This window comes from Exophiala mesophila, assembly GCF_000836275.1.
Source record: "Exophiala mesophila strain CBS 40295 unplaced genomic scaffold supercont1.3, whole genome shotgun sequence".
Lineage (NCBI taxonomy): Eukaryota > Fungi > Ascomycota > Eurotiomycetes > Chaetothyriales > Herpotrichiellaceae > Exophiala > Exophiala mesophila.
The window spans coordinates 3,888,545-3,915,315 of NW_015622506.1; the positions used below are offsets into that span (position 1 = coordinate 3,888,545).

The 26,771-nt window shown below is 50.5% G+C and overlaps 9 protein-coding genes across 9 annotated transcripts; 5 read left to right on the forward strand and 4 right to left on the reverse strand.

The window, feature by feature from the left end:
* Window positions 1–765: 765 nt before the first annotated feature.
* On the forward strand, window positions 766–3,162 carry PV10_04911 (uncharacterized protein; the record flags this gene model as incomplete). Its single annotated transcript, XM_016369502.1, has 5 exons — window positions 766–945; window positions 1,005–1,174; window positions 1,225–1,742; window positions 1,795–1,965; window positions 2,046–3,162. The coding sequence occupies 5 exons, from the start codon at window positions 766–768 to the stop codon at window positions 3,107–3,109; spliced, it is 2,103 nt and encodes a 700-aa protein (XP_016225290.1). The 3' UTR covers window positions 3,110–3,162.
* PV10_04912 (uncharacterized protein) lies at window positions 3,161–4,280 on the reverse strand (the record flags this gene model as incomplete). Its single annotated transcript, XM_016369503.1, has 3 exons — window positions 3,161–3,894; window positions 3,949–4,135; window positions 4,218–4,280. 3 exons carry the CDS (start codon window positions 4,278–4,280, stop codon window positions 3,161–3,163), a joined length of 984 nt encoding a protein of 327 aa, XP_016225291.1.
* Window positions 4,281–5,004: 724 nt separating this feature from the next.
* PV10_04913 (uncharacterized protein) lies at window positions 5,005–6,196 on the forward strand. Its single transcript, XM_016369504.1, has 3 exons — window positions 5,005–5,115; window positions 5,173–5,339; window positions 5,395–6,196. Exons 1-3 carry the CDS (start codon window positions 5,086–5,088, stop codon window positions 5,561–5,563), a joined length of 366 nt encoding a protein of 121 aa, XP_016225292.1. The 5' UTR covers window positions 5,005–5,085; the 3' UTR covers window positions 5,564–6,196.
* Window positions 6,197–7,015: 819 nt separating this feature from the next.
* On the forward strand, window positions 7,016–9,002 carry PV10_04914 (uncharacterized protein). Its single transcript, XM_016369505.1, has 3 exons — window positions 7,016–7,993; window positions 8,060–8,220; window positions 8,277–9,002. Exons 1-3 carry the CDS (start codon window positions 7,237–7,239, stop codon window positions 8,523–8,525), a joined length of 1,167 nt encoding a protein of 388 aa, XP_016225293.1. The 5' UTR covers window positions 7,016–7,236; the 3' UTR covers window positions 8,526–9,002.
* A 2,747-nt stretch (window positions 9,003–11,749) lies between these two features.
* Window positions 11,750–12,848, reverse strand: PV10_04915 (uncharacterized protein; the record flags this gene model as incomplete). The annotated part of the gene is made up of 3 exons (XM_016369506.1): window positions 11,750–12,307; window positions 12,364–12,605; window positions 12,662–12,848. The coding sequence occupies 3 exons, from the start codon at window positions 12,846–12,848 to the stop codon at window positions 11,900–11,902; spliced, it is 837 nt and encodes a 278-aa protein (XP_016225294.1). The 3' UTR covers window positions 11,750–11,899.
* Window positions 12,849–14,022: 1,174 nt separating this feature from the next.
* PV10_04916 (uncharacterized protein) lies at window positions 14,023–14,713 on the forward strand. The gene is made up of 2 exons (XM_016369507.1): window positions 14,023–14,314; window positions 14,373–14,713. Exons 1-2 carry the CDS (start codon window positions 14,167–14,169, stop codon window positions 14,420–14,422), a joined length of 198 nt encoding a protein of 65 aa, XP_016225295.1. The 5' UTR covers window positions 14,023–14,166; the 3' UTR covers window positions 14,423–14,713.
* Window positions 14,714–15,061: 348 nt separating this feature from the next.
* PV10_04917 (uncharacterized protein) lies at window positions 15,062–16,343 on the forward strand (the record flags this gene model as incomplete). The annotated part of the gene is made up of 3 exons (XM_016369508.1): window positions 15,062–15,078; window positions 15,150–15,488; window positions 15,605–16,343. The coding sequence occupies 3 exons, from the start codon at window positions 15,062–15,064 to the stop codon at window positions 16,341–16,343; spliced, it is 1,095 nt and encodes a 364-aa protein (XP_016225296.1).
* A 139-nt stretch (window positions 16,344–16,482) lies between these two features.
* PV10_04918 (uncharacterized protein) lies at window positions 16,483–19,938 on the reverse strand (the record flags this gene model as incomplete). The annotated part of the gene is made up of 1 exon (XM_016369509.1): window positions 16,483–19,938. The coding sequence occupies one exon, from the start codon at window positions 19,936–19,938 to the stop codon at window positions 16,483–16,485; it is 3,456 nt and encodes a 1,151-aa protein (XP_016225297.1).
* Window positions 19,939–23,909: 3,971 nt separating this feature from the next.
* PV10_04919 (uncharacterized protein) lies at window positions 23,910–26,618 on the reverse strand (the record flags this gene model as incomplete). The annotated part of the gene is made up of 3 exons (XM_016369510.1): window positions 26,350–26,618; window positions 26,194–26,295; window positions 23,910–26,141 (listed from the first exon to the last, which is right to left on the reverse strand). The coding sequence occupies exons 1-3, from the start codon at window positions 26,404–26,406 to the stop codon at window positions 23,910–23,912; spliced, it is 2,391 nt and encodes a 796-aa protein (XP_016225298.1). The 5' UTR covers window positions 26,407–26,618.
* Between the last annotated feature and the right edge of the window lie 153 nt (window positions 26,619–26,771).

Sequence of the window (26,771 nt, forward strand, 5' to 3'; positions counted from 1 at the left end):
TTTGGCTGTGGGTTTGCCATCATGAATCATGGCCGAGCTTGACTTGAGCCGAAAAGGGAAACCGTTGGGGGAAGATTGTGCTGCATTGATGCCAGGCCAAACTGCTCGAGTTCTGATTTTCGTGGAATTGTTACCAGCATTCGCACGGCTAGGGAATTGATAAGTGTGGTTGTAGCCAGGTCAGAGAGCCGACAGGTGAAACTCCTCTTAGAAAAAACCGGGAGCAGAATTCTCAATGACCAACACTCAACTGTGTGTCCCTTTGATTGTGAATCTATTTGGTGGTGTTGTCTCTGTAGAAACCCTCATCTTGAGGAATGAGGTTCATGGTTAGCCAATCACATCGCGTCAGACCAGGGAGGATGCCTAGATATAATACAGCGCAGCATAACACCTGAAGACGCAGACTCATCTTCCTCATCTCCTTCACTTCAACATCTCTCCCTTCTTCCCAAGCAACACGAGCATTCCAACTCAATCGAGATCCACACAGCAACCGCCTCCACGATCTGTGCTTGCAATCATGATTTCTTTTATTCTAGATTCAGCAATGACCATCAGTTGCAGGCGAGAACTAATACTCATCAGTGTCATCACCTAGTGACCATGGCATTCGGCTTGTTCGTTTCTATTTGATATATTCTACTTCCACTCGCTTCATTGTTTCTTCCTTTCTACCTGCCATATTTTCCTTGCGTGTTTTTCCTTTTCCTCCAGTACTTTCTTTTGTTGTCTTGACATTAGTGCAGAAAGCAGTCTCCCAGTATGCTTCATTTTACCACTCTATTTCAGTCATTGATCGCATCGATCCTGCTCACAGAACAACGGGCACATGCAACATATATTCCAAATGAACTGGAGCGTGGCCTGGTCCATCCTCGCCGACAATATGTTGGAGACTGCTCTTTGGATGTTACAGTGACAAAAGTGTTCATTCTGATCCCTGTAGGTTCATCAGAGCTACGAGGATTATACTCAACATTTGCTGACATCATATGCGGTAGATTCATATCAACTATTATGCCACAGCAAATACAACTCTCCAAGTACATGACTATCTGACATTACATGTCGACAATGCACCCACTACGATCAATGCCATATACACGGGAACCAGTGTGTCGTACGTCAAGCAGTCAACCACGACTACAACGAGCACAGCTATCCCTACGATGTATACATCTCCTTCACTCTACTGCAGATACCATGACTGACACACAAAAGCAATATTTCGCAGTTTAGCTACGTCACTGGGTATACATTTCTCCTGTCACTTTCAGCTGTCGAAGGTCATCAAAGGCGAAGTTATGGAAAGAAGAATAAACGGCTGCGAAAGCGACAGAATCCCATATATCTTGGTGGATCAGGCCAGGTCACCAACAGTTGTCAGAATGCCGTAGTGTACAACCTCCTCAACGGGCAGCTATTTGCAAACACCAGCTCTGGCGCGACCCAATATGGCACCACTGCTGGCACGATCTATGCGAATTTCACTCCCAGTGCGAGCCCTGGGGACATCACCAGCACCTTCTCCGTTGATTCTCAAAATAACCTCCTGTGGTCACATCCTGACTTCTATAACAACTTTGCCCGGTTTTGTGTCCTCGAGGACAACACGATCGTGGCTGTCTTTGGAGAGCCGTCCCTTGCTCCTTCAAATTGCGTGTTTGTCCTTTTGAGCATGACTAGGGTTAGCACCTGTGCTGGTGGAGCCGGAAGACCTCAAGTGAGCGGGCCACCAGGTTGGTTAAGTTTTATTTTGATGGTATATGGCTTTCTCTAACAAATTGGTAGGTCCTCAAGGAAGTCCAGGTTTGTCCTGTCTCGAAACCACGTATGCGACACAACTAACTATATCTTATGCCCCACTGGATCGCAAGGAGAACCAGGTTTGTATTAATGAATTTATGGAGAAGTCTACCGCTGATTTAACCTTAGGCCCTTCGGGACCTCGAGGAGAAACTGGTTTGTCTCTCCTAATTCCCACATGGCGATCTTGTCGTGCTGTGAACTCTACCAGGAACATGACTGACAACATTGACTAGGACCAACTGGCTCTCCCGGACCCCAGGGCTACGCTGGACCTCAAGGCGACCCAGGACCACAGGGACCAGTGGGACCGCAAGGGGATCCTGGACCTCAAGGCGCCACAGGAGCACAAGGAGAGACAGGAGCCACGGGGGCCACTGGACCTCAAGGTTTGATCGGAGCAACTGGAGCAACTGGGCCGCAAGGCTCTCCTGGACCTCAGGGTGCAGTTGGGCCCGCTGGGCCACAAGGATCGCCTGGCGCCACTGGGGCAACTGGACCCCAAGGTGAGACTGGAGCGACTGGAGCCACAGGTGCGACCGGTGCAACTGGACCACAAGGAGCGCCTGGACCGCAAGGCCCGCCTGGACCGACAGGTGCAACTGGTGCTACGGGATCTCAGGGTGGAACTGGAGCGCAAGGCTCACCAGGAGCGACTGGACCACAAGGAGCTGTTGGGCCACAAGGCTCGCCTGGAGCAACCGGAGCGACAGGGGCGACCGGCTCAACTGGACCTCAAGGGGCGCAAGGAGCGGCTGGACCGCAAGGAGTACCTGGACCACAAGGCTCGCCGGGAGCGACAGGTGCAACTGGGCCACAAGGTTCGACCGGCGCAACTGGAGTGCAGGGCGTAGCAGGACCACAAGGACCACAAGGACCACAAGGACCACAAGGACCGGCAGGGCCAGCAGGAGCAACGGGGCCGCAGGGATCAGCGTCAATACAGTTCGCATATCTTGGGTGCTACGCGCAAACCTGCTCTCCCAATGCGGCGGCGTGCTCGCTAGGGTACTATGGCCTGGATGACAAGACGACAGCGGGCGGGTATCTCACAACGTATCCTGGCTCAAGCACACAGAACATTGCATCGCAGTGTGCCAATGCTTGCATGAGTCGCGGGGATCGAAATTTCTTTGGGACAGTGCAGAACGGTACGACGCAAGGAGACTGCTATTGTGGAATTAAAATCACCTCGCCATCTTCGCAGGTGGTCGACAATTGCGTCGCTTGTAATGGACAGAATATTGGGCAGTGTGGGAGGGCGGGCATGGCGATTGCGGTGTATGCGAGGGCTTTTTGAGGACGAGGAGGTGCGGTGCACCTTATTTTTCATTCCATAGATGAAATCTATTCAACTCTGCTTCAATGCCTTGAGACTGCCATTCGAGACCGCGCCGTTAGTGGATGTATTTGCGTTCGACGAAGGATCAGACACTTTGACGATCTCGGGGAGACGAAAGATGGTCGGCCACACCATGACATAGTGTTCTTGGTCGCCATTCAGAATGTGTCGTAGGTGAATACCCCAAACGATATAGCAATAAGCCCCGAGACCTGTCAACAAGTGCCACCATCCATGACCCTCGAGCAGAAAACCCCATGGCATACCGACGTGCCTGCGCCAGGTACGCAAGGTGGAGCAATATTTAATGTCTAGTGCCCATATTGCAAATCCGCTAAGAAAGACGGAGAGACCGAAAGCGACAAAAAGCCACATGGTTTTGAGAATGTGCAGGTCCCTCGTGTTCTCATAGTGGGTATCGGCCTTGGAAGGGAGGTGGTCACTAAGCTGTTCTCTCTCTCGACGGTGACGCTCTTCACTCTTCCTTAACGACGGCCGAAGAGTGAACTCCATGCGGTATATGCTCTGAAAGACGATGAAACTGGTGAGCACGGCATAGACGGTTTGATGAAAGGTTGGATCTTGGATGTAGTGATAGTAGGCCGTGATGGCGGCACAGAAGATGACAAAGAAGACGGCGAGAGACATTTGGGCGGCGAAAGATCGAGAATAAGACAAATTGGCAAAGGCCATCAGGCACGTAGTGTAGATCATGTTTAACTCATCAACCAGCTGCCACGGATCTAGACGATTTGATGAGTATGGATGAGACACTGTGGCAGTTGTTGGGAGCTCACATTTGAGGGTGGCATGAAACATCAGACTTCCAAACCCAACAAGGAAATAACCAAAGTATGCGACCTGGAAGACAGTATCATGACCATGCTTCCGACAGCTCTTGACACCCCGGTAGGCTAGGTAGATGAACAAGCTGTTTGTAAGGGTATTGATGATTTCCGCGGCATAGTAAGTGGCATAGTAATCCTATCGATGGTTAGCCGCAGTGTAAGAGGGAAGGACGATGGATAAGGCTCGCCTCTTCACACCACTGCAGAGTAGAGGTCACTGGATCCCAATATCCAGGCTGGTCGGGCGGGGGGTAAGGGACTGCAGGAAGCCATGAAACCATCGTGGGATTGGATGCAAGAAGATTGCGGTCAGACGTGAGTTTAGGGGGAGGACATGATCAATACGAAGGTCGAAGTCACACAAAGAATTCCAACACGGTAAATGATCAAGGAAGATGGGTGTAAGATGCAGTCCAGATTTTGGGAAGTTTCTGATAAAAAATGTTGTCAACGTGTCAAGTGGAAGGCTCGGGAGCGTGTTTGATTCCTGAGACAATCATTCCTGCTTCCTGATTTTTTGCTGATTGAGTCGTGGCACTGACTAAGATGTGACGTATGTGATGGCACGATGGGTACATATGTCCTGATGCACAAACAGTACCTATAACGACCTAGGTATTGAGGCACCCAACTTCGAGATACTGAGGTATCCAGAATGTCTCCTCCCATCGAGTGGCCTCATCAACCTGCAGTCAGCAGCTTCAGTAGGTAAGCTGTCTTCCATACATCTCTGGTCAGCATTTGGACATTGGAGAAATCCGAATTCAAGGCGCCGAACTTAAGTTTTTTGGAAGGCTGCACTGTAACTCTGGTTGTTGGACCCCCAGCCCCACCAATATGACATTGAAATCTACCCCTCAGTGGAGCCAATCATTGCCTAAATGTAGGTAGCGTGCTTATAGGTACCTTTAGGCGTTAGGCTACCCTAGTAGGTACTTCCTTAGTACCTACTCCGTACACGTACTTGGCGGCCAAGTCCTTCCTTCACATTTGTCCCGAGTGCCGATTGCTTCTACGGTTGCTTCTACAAATCATTCCACGACGTTACTATTTACCCAACTTGTCTCTCGTGGTATACACACTCAGATGGCTATTCCAAATGCCGCGTTGCAGAAGGTTAGGTTTCCCGAGTTCCCATGTCTATCGCTGTCCTCTGACTCGATTTACGATTAGCTGCTGCAAGAGGTCGAAACGCAGGCAATCCTTTCGCAACAGAAGATTACCCAGACCCAGGCAGAACTCAATGCCAAACGCCGTGATGCTCGTTTGAACCACCTGACGTCTACTGAAATCAAGGCCCTGGCAAAGGACACAAACGTCTATGAGGGCGTTGGCAAGATGTCAGTCCACTGTGTCTTCTGCCTCCCATGATCCAACTGACACCAATTTGTCCAGGTTTGTCGCCGTGCCTATTACCACCCTGACCCAGCGCCTTGCCTCGGAGTCGTCTTCATTGTCCAAGGAAATGTCCGACCTGGAAAAGAAGTTACATTATCAAGAGACGACCTACAAGAACAGCCGGCAACACATCGAAAAGATCCTTCAAACAAGTGGTCGCTCATGAATGGCAATCTGACCGAGACAGTATTTGCTCAATCAAATCGCAAGACTGTCTGACATCGAAAACCTTGTCGCACAAAGCCTGAAAGCTGGGTATCTGAGTAACCACGGGAAATGCTTTCCGCGAGACCCTACTCCGTTCGCGTTCGGGTCCTGGATGCACGATCGACTGGGTGTGGCCACTAGGACACAACTGAACACGTGGAGCCACGATTTGAACGTCTGAAATGAACAGATGGATATTGTAGCACTTGATACGAAGACTTCCTCGAATTCTGCGATTCAATACTGCAGTATCTTGAGTGACCTGGGTACGTATCAGTTAGCGACAAGAAAAAAATTCACCCGGTCGCTACAAAGGAATGGGCCCCTTAGAACCCTGATGAGCCACGAGGTATGCCATGGAAAGGGGCAGGAGGTCCGTCCCGGGTGAGACTCTGTGTTTGTGAGACTAGGCCGGTCTTTGGCAAAATGATTTGGACCCTAGAGGTCATACAAACCTGCTGTTGTGTTTGCCTCTCAATATTAGTCCAGATGAAGATGACGGGAACGCGAAGAATCATTAATGACGCATTCATGCAAGAGGCCCCTCGGCCGTGCGAATCGATTTTAGGCGCACCCATACCGCAACTGTGGCTGTTGTGTTGACCAGGTAGCCCAAGCTTTTTGGCTTGTTGGCTTGTTGGCTTGTTAGTGACAAAGCACCGGCTTTAAGCAACGGGTTTGGGTGGGTAAGCGTGCAGTGCAGCCTGGAGCCACCCTCTCTGCCCAGCAAACGCTTGCTTGCCACCTTTAACTAGGTACCTACCTAGGTACTGCACAATGAATCCTTCGATCACTAACGTCAGTATGAAAACAGTCGTGGCGGCCAGCAAACGAAACGCAACTGTAACGGATGCCAGACATTACCGAGGACAGAGTGGCACCAACCGGAATCGTAGCCAGTTGATTGAGAACGCTGACTGGGTAAAAATACGATGGGATTGCGCGTGACAAACAGGGGAGGGATTCCACCACAGCGCATCTTTATTGGCACATCCTTCTGGCCCCAAGTAACCGGTCTACTTACAGTTTACGGTCTACCATCTACGATCGGCGGTCAATTGCTGCCAATTTCATTGCCAGTTTTAACCTTGTGGTTGACCTGACAAGTCAATTCTTTGTCTATCGTGCCGGCCCTCAGGCCCCAGACGCCAGGCCCCTCGGCCCCAGGCCACGGGCCAGGAGGCAAGTGGCTGCAGCCGACAGTAAAGAGTACTCCGTAGAGCCACCCATGACCCGTGCTTGCATCCAACTTGCAGTTGCAGGGCTGCAAACACTTGATAAAGCCAACTGCGTGACCACCGTCCATCATCTTCCCCCACCAGCTGAAATTGCGGTATGCTTCCTAAGTTCACGCTACTTCCTACGGATATAAGTACGCCCATCGCTCATCCTAGTCTTCCCTCCTCCTAGAACCACCTCCAGAGTCAATACATTCCTCACCATTTGAATTCACGGATCTCATTGGCATCCCAGCGCACATACCACACACCCACCCGGTTCCAGTGCTCCACAGCGTCTGCCACACACTGTATCCCCCACCATAGGGCTGAAAGTGGGCGCCCTCCGATCTCCAACCGTTTCTGGGCGTCGTGTAGGAGAAGCTCGCCCACGACGAATTGAACAATAGTCACAATGCCGTACTCACGCCGCTCATCAACCTCAGAGCATGAATATTACCTTATGCCGGTGCGCTCTGGAGGAGGTGGGAGTGATTATGGACGGTCACGCGGAGAGCCCGCTGTGGTCAATAATTATTTAGGTGTGCCTCAGACTCGTCCGCGGGCCTCCAGCACAGGCGCCGGCCCCGCACCCACCATTGTCAACATCGGCACGGCCCCAAGCGTTCACTCGCGCTCCCGTAGCCGCAGTCGTCATCGTCATCGCAGTAGATCACGATCTTCAAGCAGAAGTTCGAGCGACCACTCACGCTCACGTTCTCACCGTGGTCGTCGATACAGCAAGAATTATGCCGTCACCGAAGCCGATGTCCCATATGAGTTGCGCAAGGAGATCGACTATGCTCGCCTCCAACGCAAGGAGGAAGAGGAGAGGCGTCTGCAAGAACGAATCAGGAAGGACCGTGAGGAAGCCAAGAAACGATGGCAATACGAAGAAGAGCTCGAGGCTGAGCGCAAGAAAAAAGAACGCGACGACGCCAGAAAGAAATGGCAACATGAGGAAGAGTTAGCGGCTGAGCGGAAAAAGAAGGAACGCGAGGCGATCTTGCTCGAAGCCAAGATTGAGGAAGAGAGGAAGAAAAAGGAGGCGCAGGAACTACGAGAACGAGTTCTGCGAGAAGAGGCAGAGAGAAAGAAGAAAGAGGAAGAAAAGAAGAAGGCCGAAGATGCCGAATTCGAGCGAAAGGTCAAGGAGAAATTCATGAATGCTGGTATGTCCTTAGACATCTCCATTCCATTATTGTTGCTAGTGGCTTATGGCAATGCTTCGCAAACAGGTTACAGCGCCGACTATGTGGATGAGGTGCTTCACAAAAAGAAGAAAGAGAAGACGACACTGGCCATCGATCTTCACCGACCGACCTATATCAAAGTCAACCGAAAGTATTTACATCCTGACACTCTGGATGCATATGGTCTGCCTTGGCAATGGGATGGGGTGAGTGCGAAAGCCGACTTGACTACCAGCCAGCCAGCTAACTCGATATTCGATAGGCTGACAGCGAATTCATCATCATCAAGAAATACATTGACGACAGTCTCCAGGACGAGCTTTTCGAGCATACGCGCCGATTAACACAACGAAAACTCATCACGGGCCCGTATGTTAAGGAGACCAAGACCATCACAACGTTGACGCCCAATGATCGCTACGTCAAGAAAGGTGACAAGATGTACGTGGTCCGAGAAAAGAGCCAGACGCGAAGCAAGAGCCCGTCGCGAAGAAGCTGGATGTTCACGTGAATGAAACGAGATAAATGATCAAGACATGGAAAACATTGATGATGGCGAAAACCATGTAGCAAGTGCAACATCAGAAGAACGCCTTGCCCGAGAAATGCTGGATCTCAAGCGACGCTCCTAACGGAAACCCTGGATGCTTCATTCTTGGTGACATACCATCGCACGCCCCACAGATGATTAAACGGATGAGGAGTCATGGAACGAGCTGATACCAATAGCGAGCACAATCTAGAAGGGACGTTAAGATGTGACTGAAAGGTTGATTCAAGAATGGTCACAGGGGATGTAGCTTGCCAGGCTCATACCTCAGATAGGAGCAAACCAACAGACGAAACGACATGACGGAGCAACTGGGGAGTATTACTTTTTGTCAAACCGTCTCTCGCGACTTTACTTGGACTCGCATCGCAGCTCCATTTAATCAATCCTGTATGACAACTCATTGGCTTTTATCTACTACAACATGTGAGACAATCACACATGTCGCATCTACCCATCGATTCATCTGTGTATCTGTGTAACTGCTTGTAAATGCATATCGTAAATTTGTTCCCCTACGATTACCATTTCGAGAATCCCAACAGGGCAATTTGGCAGGATTGGATATCTTTGCTTCCTTCACGGCGTAGACGTCGCCACATGATGGATGATCGAATGATGAATGAGTAATCAAACGCTGGCAAATAACTGGCGATTGGTGAGGCCGGCTGCCCGAGGCCGTCCAGCACGTGTTGCTGGTGATCGATAAAAGTTCCAGTCACAACACATATCGACAAGTTATCGCCACGGCCACCGGACAGGAGATCATGTGTAACAAATTTGCACATGATAATCACGGACCACCGCTCCCTCCTACGTACTTGAGTATTCACAGCACCTTTTGAAAGTACCTGTCTTCACCGGAGAGACTCAGCAGCGTAAGTAGGTCTTTAGCATGGAGATAGTGTCCAAGCAGTTTGGATAGTCCACTGGATACCTTCGGAGTTATCGTTTAGATAGGTACTCAACAAGTACTACTTAATGTCATCTAACGTACGTACGTGGTCGGTCGACTTGGCCACATGCAACAGTACCTGGGTAGCTACCAGGTACCTAAGTAGAGCCACTACCCTCATAACAGTAAGTAATGTCACTTCCACTGTCCTGCACCACCTGCCCTATCCGCCCAACCACCTATTTTCTTTACCGGCATGAAATAACTGGGGCACCGGAAGCAAAGGAGACACTTTTACGAGTCGCACGGCGTTGCACGGGTAGAGGCTGTTACAGTAGGGCACCTGTGCCTTGAGGTAAGGCTAAGGACGATCTCAAGTCCCGTCCCACCAAGCCTAAAGCTTATTAGCTGCTGGAGCTGAAGCCCGTAAGGATCCAGACTTCAGCCTTGACAAGGATCATCCCTTGGTCGTTGGTTGGACAGGGACATGGTTGGGCATACCGCATGCGTGCGTGACATGTCAGTATCGCGCAGGGCGGCGGGGCAGCATGGCAGCACGGCAGCACGGGAGCGTCTGAGGGTGGGTATGTACTGTACTCCGGACACACCGTATGTACCTACCTAGGCACCTAAGGTGGATGGGTACATGTCAATGTTGCAACTTCAACGCTTGTCTCAAATGAGAAGAAGTACCTGCCATGTTGGTTTTGCCATCTGAGTCCGAGAGGAAGGAGAACGAGACTTGACTATCTTCTTCGATGTAACACATAGCTAGGCCGAATGACATGAAGCCTTGTATGCAAATGAACATTCCTCCACGACGCAGTAACACAGAAAAGCACGAGTGGATGAATAGAGTAATCGCGCCTCTCAGAGAGTTTCATCCCATTCCACCACTCTAAGCTTGTCAAGCCATGTGCCATGTGCCGTGTGCCGTGTCCTGTGGCCCAGTAGCCTCTAGGTACCAATCCCTCACCAGCAAGCCTAGCAGACGTCCGAGGCGCCTATGGGGGCCCTCGGGCCAGGGTATATACTGAATACTGCAAGGCGGATTGCTTGGGTATCCACCTAGGTGGCGATTCTACAACTGTCGTGAATTGAAGATATGGCAGAATGACCCAACTAGGAAGTCAAATCACTTGTTTAGGACGGGTACAGGAGCTGTTTGCTCGAGGCATGCTTGTGTGCTTGCGTGCTCACGCCTCGCGCCGCCATTTGACCCTCTTTTCAACCTTGTCGCCACGAGAAGTAGTGTCATGGGTCCGATTAAGGAGGGAGGGGGTGGATTGGAAAGCCAAAGGGTGGGGGGAAAGGGTACATGGAGAGAGGTGGAGGTGGAGATGGAGGAAAGTGTAGTGTGAAGAAGAGAAGAACGAGCGAACGAGGGGTTCAATGAGGAGGTGGAGGACGAGTAGGAGCGAGGAGGCGATGGTACTGGTGGTGGCGATAGAGGCAAGCAATGGTGGAAATGAATTGGGCACATGCGGATTCGATAAGGGGAAAACACTATCGTGGACCCAATCTGTTACCTGCTTCAGTAGTTCGAGTTTAGTTCATATTGATGTGCAGAGCCGAGTTTCTCAGCGCGGGGCCGACGGGTGAGTTGAGTCGAGGCGAGGCGTTGTGGAATTCGACCAAGACCACCGTCCAAGTCCATGACCACCAGGCGAAACTGTGATATGTAGCGCAAGTATAGCAAGCACATCAAGCAGAAGAGGTGATTGAAACTTGAATCGAATATGGCGAACTCCTTGACCCGGCCCCCAAAACACCTAATGACCTCTCTGTCGTGCATCAAATTCCAAGGCTTCGAGGCAAAAAATGAAGTGAGGGGTATTGAACAAACTCGAACGTATCTGGAAATCGAGTACGATGCAGCCAGTAGAACGAACTCATTTCGCGTCTTGGAAATGGCTGGCCCGTCTCACAAACCTCGTTCATAGGCCGGTTCTCGGTCCTCACCGGTTCCCAGCCAGAGTGGCAATTTGATAAGAACTATAGTCTTGCCCACTGCAGCATCTGACAATCCATGGGGAAAAACTCAAGGGGAAACTGGTGATCCCTGTCCTTACGAACTTTAATGCTTGGTCTGGATTCGAATCGCGCGTGTCTGATCATCACGCCAAAAACATCCGGTCTGGCCATCCATGACTCGTCTTGGTCTATCTTGACAGCCTTGATGATGGATGATACGGTGAGGTTCACATACATCGATTAAGTGTGGTTCTTGTCTATGGTATGGTGCTTTGGGTCTGCACGGTATTTTGGCATAGATCTTCATCCCATGCAAGGCTTCAGCCCTACATCCAATTCCCCATTTCGCCTTGCGTAGATAGGATCCCCATTGAGATAACGCCGTGCAAATCATCTGCCACCACCCCGTGAATCGTATTTTTACCACTCACTCCCACCGTCCGACACTGTTGAGAGACTGCCGGTACTACAAAGCATGTCCATCGGTCATTGCTGGATGTCGTGCAAGTTGGGGTCGACTCATGTCAGGGCTCTGGAAATATCGCTCGCTTTTGGGGCTGTGGCTGTATTTTGAGCTCGACCCTCCGGGACTTTGAGCAACCCTGGAGTTGGTTGAGTCCTGGGAGAAAGGATTGGAGATTGCGGTATGAATTTTTGGTGTCTGCACCATGTCATTGTGCTTTGCCGTCTTGCCCGAGTAGTAGGAAGGAAGAGAATCTCGTCGATTGCCTAGAAGAAACGATCGATATCGGCTTTTGCGGCTGGGTGGCTTGGGTGTAGATGCTTCCACGTCCGCTTTATGAGAGGCAACGGCACCGTCCGATCGTACCTGTCGAGCTGTGACGTGGCTCTTATGGTCTCGAAAAATGTAGCTCTGTGAGCTTGTCAGTAATCGTTATATCATCACGCTTAAATCTTGATAGCTCTTACAGCCAGGATGTTGATGGGCCCGAGGACTAAGACAATAATGCCAGAGGCTATGACCAACCGCCAGAAAGCCATCCCTAGACTTTCTTGACTTGTCGCTTCTTTGTTGAGATTTCCGAGGATGCTGTTGCCCAGGAAAATCATGGCAAATCCAAGCATGACAAATCCTGATCGGGGGCTGAAAAGAGGCCAATTTCGAGAGATGTACGACTTGAAGAGTGGGAGTTCGGTCAGGATCAGGAAGCCTGAGCTTGAGTCAGCCGGAGAAGAGAAAACAGATCTAGCTGGAGATCGAACTTACCGGCCATAATGATCCTGACCACATGTTCACAGGCGTCGAAGAAGAAGAATTTGGAGATGATAAAGGTCTTGACCAGCATGACCGAGCTTGCCGCGATGACTGAGAGAAGGCCAATGATGTTCATCGCCCGGATGACATTGAGCACGACGTAACCTGCGCCGAGAAGGCGTCTGCCGAAGGAAGGCATGACGGAAGATGACCACGTGGGTGATTATGGTGAGGATGGAAGGAACGAAGCAATTGAATGTGTTGTACCAACGACGCTGTGTGAGAGTGAGAGGTGTCAAGAATATTTCAGGCGTAGCAAGGCAACAGAGAAGAGTTGGAAGAAAAGTGCGATTAAGAATATAGTTGTGCAATCATGAATAGAACAATGGGAAATGGGCTGGCTATTGAGAACATCTGGTCAAGACATGAGTTGAAGCAAAATGGGACTTGTTCCAACAATGGGTCAGTGAGGGATGAGAGAATAGGTGATCAAGGTAGATATTAGATCAAGTGATGTCAACGTCGTGAACATCGTCTTCAATCAAAGGTCATTGAATATGGCCATGATATGGTAGGAAGCGCGCGAGGGTAGTGTGACGCTGTCGTAGGACTCTTGTCCATTTCACCTTCAATGCGCCATCATTGGTTGCATCCGATCATGGCCTGAGCAGACTTTGACGACAGTTTCAAGCAGGGAGACTTGACCTGATACTCACGAGTGAGACATGGCCAGCTCTGGTCGCGGAGATGGCATCCTGAGTCAAGTAGTTTCGAGCATGAAGTAATCTGGGAGGGGATTCCCAGGCATTGAGGCTCTCATGAAAAGGACTGGCTGAGAGACACCGACATTATTGTGAGAGCTGCACCTGCTGAAACACTTCTCTCGAGGGACAATGATAACCAACACCTTGGCGCCGTTGGTGGTCACCATCTGCTCCGACCTGGACCTTGGTGAATATGAATGAGTGATGAATGGCCCATAGGCGAAGAATCGATCAATCAACTTGGGTGAAAGAATAAAGCATCATGTTGAGACGATTGTTGAACGATCCGAAAGGGTAGGAGGAGGACAAACAAAATGTTTTAGTTGACTGAGAACTGGCCAGCAGTCTAATTTGAGGGTCGGTAAGACCGAGGGACCTAAGTAAGGCGACGCCCGAGGGGCCGAGGGGGCGCTTCGACCCAATTCCCTTCCCTATTTGCAGCCTGAGGGCCCCTCGGCCCTCTCGGCTCCCCACCCTAAGTGACTGGAAGTACCACACAAGCGGGAATGAGGATGCTGGAAGAGGCATGCTGAACCCCAAACGGGCGAGGCAGCACAAGAAGAGTCGGAGAATCCGCAGCCACCTCAACTCCACCAATTTCTACCCTTCCCAATTTCCACACTATAATCGCAGCCTCATTTCTCACCAACATCCACCCACCAGCAGTCGCACAAATCCTCAGAATCCCCCGTCAAGATCCCTCTCACATCCTCTCGCGCTTAGTTCAAGTCCTCTCTACCCTCATCCGCCAACATGACTCGCGGCAATCAACGAGACAAGGCCCGCGAAAAGAATCTCAAAGAACAAGCTGGCCAAAAGAAAAAGAACACCCAGTCTGGCACGGAATTTGCCAGAACCAAAGAAGACCAAGCTGCTATCATGAGAGCCAAACAAGCAAAAGGTTGGTATCTTGAACAATACATCTACTTCTCCGCCAATGGATCTGACGATTGTTTTAGCGGAGGCTGCGAAGGCTGGCGGTCAGGTTGCAGATCAGAAAAAGAAATAACATGGCGCGGGGCGTTGACAGAAGAGGATTTGTTCAGAACTCTCGAGTCTTTCGATCCTCCTGTTTCTCGTCCTCTCCTCTTATTCACCGGGTGATGGAGCTCTGACGATCAACTTAGCAAGGTGTCCTGATGGCGTATAAATGGCGTGGCGTATTTAACCAGTGAATACACTGGGGGCTTGGATAGGCTTTGCCAGTCGACGGCTGCTACAAGGTCAAGTCACGTATTCACGATTAGATCTCTTTGACTTTTCGAGACTGAATTCATATCTCGTCCCATGGCTTCCCTGATCTTTGATCTGTATGTATTTCAAGTAGACTTGATCGTGGCTGGCAATTTCTCGATGATTCACCCACCGACTCAAACTTGAGGTACTACTGTACTTGAGCCGGCCCACCTGCCCAAAATCGCGCCTGTCAAAGTTTGTGTTTCAGCCTCGCGGCTCCTCAGCCTTGCCACATCTCCTACTCGATCGACATCGTCGCGACTTCAATTCTCAAACCTCACAGTGTGCAACTGATCAACCTGCCGATTCTGAAATTACAGCGCCAACGACGACTTTTTTGTCCCTATGCTCGACTGACCTGTCTAATTCTCTTGATCAGTAATGTGCCCACAGGCAAAACCAAGCCTCAGAAATGTCAATTCTGCAAAGGTATGTGCTACTTGACTTTCATGCCATCTTTTGAATCCTTTTCATGGTCATCGCCATTGATATCTTGCAAGCATCAAACCATTCTGGCCGCTTCTGTTCACATTCGTCCTGCCACGGGCCATCAATTACTATCGCGTGGTTAAAATTGCTATCCGGACCAGGCCGCCTCCGAGACCACTCCCACAACAAACTAGCCACGGACTCAACGTACTCTTCGCCTCCATATGCATATCCATCTATCTGTCATTGCCGCTCCTAGGCAAGATTGAAGATCATAATGTCTTCGTCGTCACTCAGTCTCACTTTTCTCAGCCCACTGATATTCTGTTCCAACGCCTGGCGCTCATGCGAGATCATGGAATCCTGACACCAATTGACGAGGAACTCAAGTCGAAGCTTACTACTCAATCGTAAGTCCTTTTCCCATGCCCAGGAGACGAAAGATCTGTCTTTCCCCAGGGTCTTCATTCTATCCGCCTCTTCCTCACATGACCTCCACCCCTAACACATGCAATAAACTCTCCAGACTTCGCCAATTATACCTCCGCTTTGGCCCTTCAACTTTACTTGACTGTACATTCTGCCATCCAAACGACGCCTTTACGTATCTCTTGTACCACCTACCGACCAACATACTTCTCCCGCACCTCATTCACATCCTGGCGCTTGGTGTTGCCACCTCTGAGTCCGTCTCTGGGGTCGAAGCTCGCCACTGGCGACGGTTGAGTCTCATCGGCGCCGTGATCTTGTTCTCGCTCGACATCTGGCAGGCCGTCACCTATACACCCGTCACAGCTCCGATGACCCCTTCTCCGGCCGGCACGTTCTGGCTCGCCTCAACCCTACGCTACCTATCATTTTCCCTCTTCGATGGCCTCGTCGCCTTTCTTATCTATGCATCAGCCACTGGCCGGTTCCTCCTCTTCAGTGCTCCATCGTCGGCAGATCCCACACTGGCAAAACGTCGCACCGAAGAACTCCTTACGAAGATGAACCTGGCCTTGCAGATGACGTCGAACAATCTCAGGGCGTTTTCGGTGGTGAGAAATGCCGTTGTCAGGGACAGCAGCCTCAAAGCCGTTGACGACGAGTATTGGCGGACCGTTGTGGCTATCGAGAGCGATGCCGCCACTGACGAGAGCCTTTTTGAGGATGAAGAAGTCCAGGCTGCATTGGCAAAGGTCTATGGCACGGGCAAAGTCGACGTCCAGACTATGAGGCGGGAGGCTGATGCCTTCGTCAGGAACGTGACTAAGGGCCTTTGACCGCAGGGATAGCATCTAACAGGATATGCAGGGAGGCGGCCCACCAACACGTGTGCATGTCTGACACAGCAGATCAGGTCTCGTCATGATTCTCAAGACATATATTCGTATATATAGACATGCGTCTAACTAAGATGATTCAATCGTCTTCCTCATCCTTTATTATGATAGCCTCATCGTCGTCCTTTTCACGCTTGACAAACTCTCGCTCCTGGACACGATTGCCATTTCTGCCTAAGATTTCTTCTGCAAAGATAACCGTCTCTACCCCGGCCGGCACTCTCTCTTCTTCACCCTCCGGCAAAGCATCAAGATCAATCTCCATGCCAATCAAAGACTTGAGAATCACCTCTGCACCAGCTTTACTCATGATCATGTTTTTCTCCTTACATCGCTCGTCACAGATACATTCAGTACATCCCTCGAGACAGTGACAGGCTGAAACTCGTTGCACTGCACGTTCAAGCAAGACGTCGATGAACTCGAACGCCTTGGCCGCAATCCCCGAGCCTGCAGCTCCGCCTTTGGCGTCGTAGAAGGTCAAACGGGCCGGTCGTTTACGCTGGGTTTCTTTCTTTGCGAACTCCTTCAAAGCGTTCTTGCATTCCGTCCGCACATCTCCTGGCATGGAGATGACGAATTGAGGCATCAGACTCATTAGTGCGTGTTCGGCGGCGTGGATCCCAGCCGCGAGATTGAGTCTCTTGTCCTTGAGGATCTGCAGCGCGTATCTAGGGATGTCGAGCCATAGACCTCGTGAATATAGATCGATGGGAGGGTTGTCCACTGCAACGGCGTCCAAGATTCGTCGCTTTTGGTCCAGTTTGAAAAATCCAAACACAACAGCGTGGATCTTGATGCGACCAAAGAATGCTTTCGTCAGAGAATTGGCTGACACTCGTCGGACTTGTTCTGTTTCGATCGGATCGACATCCGTGAAGTCGCGTTGCTGTGTCGTCCAGTCCACCTTGACAAGTTGCACTCGTGCAATCTTGCGTTCAGGTGAGAATTCTTTGACCATGTATGTTCGCCCTTGATGGAGGAAGATGCCACCGTCGTAGAGTGTGAAGAAGGCCCGAGATGGTTCTACCTCTTCGAGCACGACATTGCGACCGTGTGTAATGTCCACCACTGCAAAGTGACCATCTTCGGTGTCTCGAATACTCACACATTTGGAAGGTTGTGGTCGGAATCGCTCGTGGCAATGGTAGAATCCCATAGGATCGTATGACAACCTCGTGCTACAGATCTCGGGAAGTGTCTTTCCAAGGAACTTTTTGTCCTCCTCTGGCTGAATGGGCATTTCGAACGCTGCACATTGTACGTGTCCCTCGACCACCAAGTCATTTGTTAAATCGACTTGAAGCTCTGTGTTGGGTTTGGTGAAAATTTCATCAGGGTTTTGCATATAGTATTGATCAACTGGGAAGCAATCGCCCACGAGAACTGACAGTGAGTCGCGATTCCTTCGCCCAGCTCGCCCGCTCTGCTGTCGCAAGTTTGCAATAGTGTAAGGAAAGCCCATGGTCACAACAGCGTCAAGCGAACCGATGTCGACTCCCAGTTCTAGAGCCGTTGTTGCAACTATTCCCATGAGCTTGCCGCCGAACATCTCGGATTCAATTCGACGACGATCTTGCGCCGAATAACCTCCTCGGTAACCCATTACCAATGCGGCACATTCTGGTCGCTCCAGCGCCGCGAACTCAACCTTGACTGCGCCGAGTAGTACTTCGCACTGCTTCCGTACCCGGCAAAACGCAATGGTGCGAACACCACGAAGGATCAGCTGGCATATCAAGCGGGCAGTCTCGGCGAAAGTGTCTCCTCGGCCTGAAGACGGATCTCCGGGGTCTTTGTACGGTGTGTTCCAGCAGAGAAATTCTTTTCGGCCAGATGGGGAGCCGTCAAAGTCTGTCAGCTTGACTTTATCCACACCGAAGATCGTCTTCATATGTTCCTCAGGGTTTGCAACTGTTGCTGAACAAGATACGAACTTGACTTTGCGATTTCCCACCGCAGCACATATTCGACGTAATCTCCTCATGATGAATGCGACGTGCGCACCGAATAGACCATTGTAAACATGCAATTCATCCACCACCACATATTTGAGGTTCCTCAAGAATGTCCTCCACCCACTCTCCTGTGGCAAGATGGTAATGTGAAGCATATCAGGATTGGTAAAAATGATCCGTCCTTCGTCGCGGATCAGGTTTCGCTCCTTCATAGGCGTGTCGCCATCGAATGTTTCGACAATGACATTTTCGAATCCAGGCATGTACTTCAGCAGGTCTTTCATACTTCGTCGTTGGTCTTGTGCGAGGGCTTTGGTAGGGAAAATATACATGCCTCGACTCTCCGGGTCATTCTCCAGTGCATGAAGCATGGGCACTTGGTATATTAATGACTTTCCAGAGCTGGTCGAGGTCGAGACGATCACGTTGTGGCCTTCATGAAGGTTGTTGATGGCCTCAGCTTGATGTGAGTAAAACTGAGTGATGTTCCGGGAGTTGTAGAGCGCATTAACGAGATTCTGAGACAAGGCAAACTTCAAGTCGCCGTATATTGGAGGCTGGGGATCAAAGACACGGTGTCCGTCGGGAACAATTTGTTGCGTGTACCATTCCATCTCGCTCAACTCCTTTACAATTTCTGATATTGATTTCCGATCTTTGGGTATTGATTTTGGCAGGGACGTGGTGATCAGATCCAATGGGTCAGGCTCAATCGTCGAAGGGCGGGGGATACAAGTCTGGCTCATAGCGATCACTTTCTCCACTGCGTCCACTTTTTCTTCCGCGCACTGGTTGAGGAAGACATTGATGGCAGACGTAAATTTGGAATTGCGCTTCTCGATGAGTTTGAGCATCGATTTTTGGCTGAATACGGGCATTTTCAAAGCTTCATTTCTTAATTTCTGGGTGGCTTTTGTAGGCTGACCCGTCTTAGGATCGATAACTTGCCTTTTGAGATCGCCATCGATGAACTCAAATAGGAGCAACTCCCTTTGTGTGTCAGATTTGTCATTTTGCCCGCTCTCGTCCTCTTGCAGAGACCGAAAGTGATCAGCCCTTCCTCCTTTAACACCATCTTCCTCGCCCATCAAAGTGACGAGCAGGTGGTGTTCATCCACATAGGCAAAATTGATGGCACGAGGTATGAGGGCTTTGACCTGCGCCACATCGGTTTCGAGTAGTGGTCTCTTTATATGCCCCTCTACTGTTGACTTTATATTCTCCCAAGTAGTTGCAAAATGCTTCCGCGTGCAGCAGAAGGTGTATACAAGGTTAAGGGCTTTGTGTAACTGTAAGAGGAATTTGAAGTGTTCGGGCCAGGGAATTTCGGATTCGACTAGGTTGGAGGAGGAACTTCGCTGTAGAAGAGCTGGTTTAGCACCCGTCTTTCCGCGTTTGGTACCGCTGCCTCCATCATGTGTCTTTGTAGGAACAGCTGTGGTTGTTGTGGTTTCGGCAGTGGTATTGTCATCAGCAGGCTCTGACTCACTAGGCGGCGGTTCGGTTGGCTTCTGAGGTCGTTTGCGTTTCCGATTGACAGGCACCTTCGACACGGACGCTCCCTGCAGCTTGGCCATGGCTCATGGCACTAATAGACAACGGATAGCGTGCATCACTCCCTGCGAGTCAAGGGTGATGAGCGCTTCTAGCTGATAAAGTGATGTTAATGAAGAATCCGTGCCAGAAAGCGGCCCTGAAAGAACCAAAATCGATGACGACGGGAATTTCCCAGGCGGCTCACGCGGACGCGTAAAGTGGCACGCGATATCACGTGACAGAATCTCTTTGATATTATTCCTCGACTTCGACCTTGATTGTGCTCCATTGACTAGAATACAGGTAGGCTACACATTATCAACACAGCTTCTGGGCTCAGAGAGTCTCAAAAGCTATGCTCGCGATTCTTCAGCCTCTTTCTGACATATTACTAATGTGCAGACAAGATGTCGATCCGCCTGCACAAGGAGTCAATTCAAAGGGACTTCCATGAAGAGTCCAAGATTTCTCCAGACACTCTCGCGGATCTTGGACACTGTGTTTCAAGCTATTGTTGGCAGCATTGATTTTCACATGGTTGACTGAGGATAAGTTTTTCTGATTGAACAATGCTTTCACTGGAGAAGCTGAATATATTCATGCAATGGCTATTGTGCCCATTCAATATGAATGATGCCCTGGTTTGCTTCCTCTCAATCAATCACACCAGTCTTTCAATGACACGGGTGATCATTTCTGTTTGCAGTCTCATCAGTTTGTCAAATATGCCATGAGGTGTGATCTTCTCCCCAACTTGACCCAGAACCCTGAATATCTCAAACTCGAAACGCTTACCAAGTTGAACAGCCTTAATTGCGACAAATAAGACGCGGATTCTGTTCAGAGCACTCGTGTGTATCTCAGCATTCCATTCATCTCTGTTGGTCTCAATATGAAGAAAGCAATTGCCTTATACGCACTTGGCACTTGTGTCTTGCTTGCGCAAGGCTCGCCTCAAAACTACAGACTCGTCAAGAATTATACAGTGTTTCCCACCAATCCTGACACTGCCGACGAGTATTTCTTTGATGGTTTCGACCTTCACGGCGGATACGACGCAGCAAATGGGTTTGTCAGTTATCAGGACATGAGATCAGCCCTCGACAATCAGCTCACTGGAGTCTTCGATTACATTTACCAATACGATGACAATACAACCAAGGAAGTGACAGACCTTCTCTACCTCGGTGTAGACTCACGAAACTTTACACCCACAGGACGGCCGTCTCTACGGCTAGAGTCAAAAGAAACCTTCAATCAGGGTCTCTTCGTCGCCGACATCTACCATATGCCCGGCGGCTGTGGAGTTTGGCCTGCGTTTTGGATGCTCGGCACTGATGGACCATGGCCTGACGCCGGTGAGATCGACATTCTCGAGGGCATCAATGATCAGACTCAAAATCGGCTGTCACTACATACCAGCAAAATACTGACGCTTGATGATTACACAAGCCCGTCGAACATCTCCTCCAAACTCGCGGGTGGTATCCAGAATGGCGTTGCACTAACGACTGACTGCAATGTGGTAACTTCTGGGGGAAGGGGGTGTAGTATAAGCTCTGTTCTACCCCAAGAAGCATTTGGCAGCGAGTTCAATCGACAGCTCGGCTCATTTATGGTGGTCGAGTACACGAGTGGATGGATCAAGGCATGGCAAATGGACAGAGCCCTTGGCGAGCAAATCTTTGGACAAAACTCCTCGGGGTACATCGACGCAGACGCACAAATCAGTTGGGGCACGCCTACTGCCGTCTTTAGTCGAAATGGTACCAATCTGGAACCATATTTTCGAGATCTGCGAATCATCCTCAATACCAATTTCTGTGGACCATGGATCAACGGTGGTTGGACCACATCTTCGTGCGCGTCTTTGGCACCGACATGCAGCGAGTATGTGGAAAAGAATCCTGAAGCGTTTGAGCAAGCATTCTGGTTAGTCAAAAGTGTGCAGATCTACGAAACGGACTCGGTCAGCATTGATGATCGGATCAATGATTCTATGTATCGGTATGCTGGAAGGCACACGCATCGTCAAGTGGGAGCACATCACCATCGAAACCATGCGAGAGACTTCGGGCGGCGGTTGAGCGGGTGACGGAATGAGCCTGAGGCTTGAAGGGACAAATGTACTTGGAAACTGGTCGTGGAGAGAGATACAGACTTGCATTTACTGCAAAAAACTTGCCATGAATTAAATCCATCGTACAAGCAGGAGCGAAATGACGAGTTGTGGTAAAGGCAAGGGCGATCGATATGTCTAACAAGCCTAAACCGAGATTGGTTAGCGTTGCTGCAAGCACTCGACGCGTGCAACTGCCTTCCAATGACGCGTCGCGGGGATCAACTTTAATGTGTCCCCAGCAACAATATTGGCAGATCTGGAAGAGTAAGTCTACAGTCAATATCGACATCGAACCTAGTACCTAACAACCAAGACTTGATGAGACAGCGGCGACCTCTTGTGCTTTCTCCCTCCCTCCTCACATCCTCCTTCGTCATCAATGTCGTCCTCGACCGTCCGCCAGTCCCTACAACTCCTCCTTCCTAGCCACGCCTCCAAACTCCCTCCATCCCTTGTCCATCTATCCGAGTCTCTTCTGGCACAGTCCCGGCAACGGGCTTCAAACTTGAAACCGGAAGAGGAGATCGCTCGCACACATGCATGTTGCGAGATAGCATGTAGGCGTCTCAGAGCACAATGCCGGCTACCGGCCGTCAAATCTGGCGGCGCCCCTTGCAAGCCTGTGGTGTACAAAAAGTTGGTTGCATTCTTGGAAGGCCTTCTAGATGAAAAAGGAGGAGCTTCGGCCAGTGCATCAATGACACGTTCGAAAGCAGCAGGGTCCGCTACGCCAACTTCCAAGAAAAGAGCAGCGGACGGTTCAGTCAAATCGAGCAGAGGGGGCCGGGATATTGCCAGTCCTGTCGACGCTGGCACACCCTCAAAAACCAAAAAGAGCCATGCGTTCTTGGGGAAAATAAAGACCATCAATCCTGCTAGCACCCTCGCTGAGGGAGAACTTGAAGCTCCCAGGTTCACTATGCCTTCAATCCGCAAATTATGTCGGCTTTTTGACACTCCACTGTTGGCGCCTCACGTTTACACTGGCACTTGCATCGTCCTCGAACTAGCCGGAGTTTGGCCACCATCGGCAGAAACAGACGATGGGGACCAAGACACCCGTATTCCAAGCGGTGCGAGCCTTGACGAAACCGTCACAGGCCTCCTCATTGCCCTCTACCTCATGACATTGACAAAGATGCAAACATCTAAAATGACCGTCCCAGTATACAAGGCTATCTCTCAGCAGGCGGTGCAAGAGCTCCAGTATCCACATCGATCTGCTGGTGTAGAGGAATGGATCCGCTGCGTCAATCGAGACGGTTACATTCGAGATCAGGACTGGTGGGACAATGTGCCGGAAGCAGAGTTTGAGTTTGAGTATCGCGAGGACGGGGCTGAAATGGAAGATGATGATGACATGTTGAGTGGGAAAAAGAGTCGTCTCCGTGGTGCGGATGTTCGTGGAGAGGAGCAGGACGACCCCGAAGGTGTTCTGTTGCCTGGTCTGGGCACAATGATGCAGGAATCTGTGGACTTCTTGAGCGATTACAGGACAAAGGCGTTTGAGGCGTGGAAGAAGAATACTCTGAGGAAGTTGGATCGGATAAATAAGTCATCTAGACCAAGTGGCGGAGGCTCAGTCGCTGTAAAATAAAACGGAGCTGCCTCCAATAACACAATGATAGACCCGCCAATCACTCCTTGAACATGGAAACTGCGCAAACGGGATTCTTGGGTGTCAGTGCTTCTATGATGAATATACTTGACAATACTGCTGTTCACTGATCATTCGAATGACTGTCCAGGGGTATCATTTTTGTCTCCACGCCACACACAATTCCTATGATACATACAATCCCTCATCGACGCTGACTCAGCTCGGGAGATAGGATCATAGCAGCGTAACCACACGCTGATGTTTTGCTACAAGTCAATGACACTTCAATCTCAATGGTATCGGCCACGGCCACGGCCACCCCCACGACCCCTACCTCTCCCACCTCCGCGATGACCGAAACCGAAGCCTCCACGACCTCGACCACCATATCCACCGCCTCCTCTGCCACGATGTCCATCACCATCGCGTCGATCTCTCGCTCCGCCTCGATCGTCATCACTTGGCCGTGGACCCTGCTGGATCCTCGCGTCTCTTTCTTCCTCACTGATATCAAACTTGTTTTCAATGCCAATCAAGTCACAATAGGCTTGGGTTTGCGGGTTGCTGACCTCACGAGGCATCTCATGCTGCTGCACGTGAAGGTCAGGGTCATAGACAGGTGAGGTAATGGTGAAATTCAATGGCACGTCTAATTTGTCGGCTTTCACGACATGTTCATTGATCCACTCCGACTCACGGTGAATCTCGTCTCGATAGTAGGTGTCGCCGCGATGGGGAGGGGCACGGTGGTTGGGGTGTCCGCCCAAGGAAAGCTCTGACGCGAATGCACGTTGGATGGCAAGCCATTCGGGGTCGTATGATAGCTTCAGTGGACGAACAAGGGAGGAGGGGCCTTCGGGCTCTGTGATGGATTTGACTTCAAGGAGTTGAAGGAATTCTTGGAATGGTTCGCATTTGCCTAGGGCAAGGAAGTGGGTTGTCTTGTTGGTGATGGTCTCTGGATGTGGGAGAGCCGGCGATGTCGTGACTTGTTCTCGCTGACTGAAAGTTCCTGAGAGGGCAGCGAGCTGAGCCCGCATTTCTTCTGAGACCTGGCTTTCAGGTTTGGCATTGGTGTTGGCATCAACATCTTTCACCGCGTCCACTGGCTGCTCCAACGCCTTGACCTGGGACAGGGGCTCAGAATCTTCAAACGCGGGTGATGCTAAAGGAGAGTCCTGGTGTTCGAGCGGGACACCTGCAGTTGGGACAGGGGCGGAGGAACTTGCTTTTGAGTTCAACTCGACGCCGCCATCTTCACTCTCGTAAGAGTTGTCATTCATCGCCTTGTTCTGGTCGACAGCAGGGGTTTGAATGGTCGGTTCATCGCGAGCTTGTGACGATCCTCCACTTGGCTCGACTGCCTTTTCCATGATAGGGGGGTGATCAACCTCCTCTTCGTCGTCACTCATCTCAATGTCGATGGCGTCTGGATTGGCAGTTGCTTGTGGAGGATTGTTGCCAGCACTTGAAGTATTGAGAGTACCTTGATCATTTCCTTGTGGGTCAGGACTGTGTAGTCGCTGCTTCTTGCTGGGTCTCGATGAGACACAACCGTCCAATTGAGATACTGTAGACGATTTTCCCAAGTCCTGCTGGTCGTGGTCTACCTGGTTGGTGGTAGTGGAGATGACGTTTCGAGCCAAATCGTCACTCGAGACTACCTGTTTAAAAGTCTCTTCGAAGACGTACTGCGGCCCTCGATGAACACCTGTTTGCGCTTCCTCGAAACGACGGCTCTCCCTCTCGCGCAGTATCTGGCCGTTTTCTTCAGCTTCTGCTCTTTGCGCTCCAACACCGAACTGCTGCCATGCTGAGATCTCATTCTGATCCCGGCTCTGGTCTATGTTTCCTGTGTCGTGCTTCGGGACGCTGTTCTTCGAGAAGGATTTGTTTTCAACTGATGTGCTGGCACCGGGTGGCTGGTACTTGTCATGATGCATAATTGCGACATACTTTGTGTGGAGATGCGCTGAGAACCAGTAAGGCGGTCTCAAATACTCTAGGCAGTATTTTGCGGCAACGCTCCCAAGCCGGCCAGAGATGGAGTCTGTCTGGAATCCCGGTTTGGAGCGGAAGAGCCACTGATGATCGCCTAGCATTTCAATTCCTTGTGGCCAATCATGTGAAAGTCCAATGTCGATTTGCGACCGCACAGCTAGGAGTTTTCTGACATCCACTGAACGGACATGGTAGATGCTACCAATATCGCGCTCGCTGTAAGGAAGTCTTTCAAAGTGAGGCTTGTTGTAGTCATATGGTTTCCAGATTCCGGAAAGACCGCCTATTCGAAGAGGTCCGAATCGAAGGACGTTTGCAGCCCCGAGGTAGTAGATATTTGGCGCGACCCAGCCTCCGTAGTAGAGCTCGAAGAGGTGATTGCTTGCTTCATGGTTTCCTCCGATGAACACGGTCAGGTAAGGGGCGACCCTTGCACCACTGTAGTACTCATGAAAGTCTGCCATTCGTCTGTACTTATGAGGCATTGAAGTAACATTGAGATCGTGTTGATTCCGCACGGCCTAGCGGGATTCTGTCAGCAAGAAGCAAATACCGAGATTGCAGGACACCAACCTGAAAGTCACCACCTATGATCAATAAATCAACACCATCCCAGCCTTTGATTCTACATGACTCTGTCACTGACGCGTATATCGCGTGGAGAGTGCCATGGCCCTGAAGCAGTCAATAAAAGATCTCGTCAAGAATGGGAAGCAAAGAGAGACTCACGCATCCCTCGATTGCAAGTCGAACCATTCGGTTGTCCGACTGGCTTTCGTCGGACATTTTGCTCTGTTCAGCGTGCAACTTTGGAGATTTTCACAACGTTCTGTGCTCTGCCTGGGGTATTTCAGATCGATGCCAGCGTGGAAGACTTTATTGATTGCGGGGAAGAGCGAAGGACACAATCTTTGGGAGAGGATGTCCTCATCGTGCAATTGGCGATACAGACCCTTAAGCTCAATGGAGAACCGAAAGATTACTCCGATGAAAGAGACTGTGAACACTGTTGCTAAAGAGTGGAAGATATTCGACATATTGAGTCTGATATTCATATCTTGGCAGCGGCGTCCAGATTCCCAATGCTCCGAAGTAGGATTGCTACCAAAATTGTCACGTGCCATTCCAGACATCCCTCCTTTTTTTGGCCT

Excerpts from the sequence above, each read along its gene's own strand:
- PV10_04913 (XM_016369504.1), top strand. The coding sequence starts at position 5,086 with ATGGCTATTCCAAATGCCGCGTTGCAGAAG. Across the intron at positions 5,116-5,172 it reads CAAATGCCGCGTTGCAGAAG|CTGCTGCAAGAGGTCGAAAC; the intron begins GTTAGGTTTCCC and ends ATTTACGATTAG. Across the intron at positions 5,340-5,394 it reads TATGAGGGCGTTGGCAAGAT|GTTTGTCGCCGTGCCTATTA; the intron begins GTCAGTCCACTG and ends CAATTTGTCCAG.
- PV10_04914 (XM_016369505.1), top strand. The coding sequence starts at position 7,237 with ATGCCGTACTCACGCCGCTCATCAACCTCAGAGCATGAATATTACCTT. Across the intron at positions 7,994-8,059 it reads GGAGAAATTCATGAATGCTG|GTTACAGCGCCGACTATGTG; the intron begins GTATGTCCTTAG and ends CTTCGCAAACAG. Across the intron at positions 8,221-8,276 it reads TGCCTTGGCAATGGGATGGG|GCTGACAGCGAATTCATCAT; the intron begins GTGAGTGCGAAA and ends GATATTCGATAG.
- PV10_04916 (XM_016369507.1), top strand. The coding sequence starts at position 14,167 with ATGACTCGCGGCAATCAACGAGACAAGGCCCGCGAAAAGAATCTCAAA. Across the intron at positions 14,315-14,372 it reads GAGAGCCAAACAAGCAAAAG|CGGAGGCTGCGAAGGCTGGC; the intron begins GTTGGTATCTTG and ends CGATTGTTTTAG.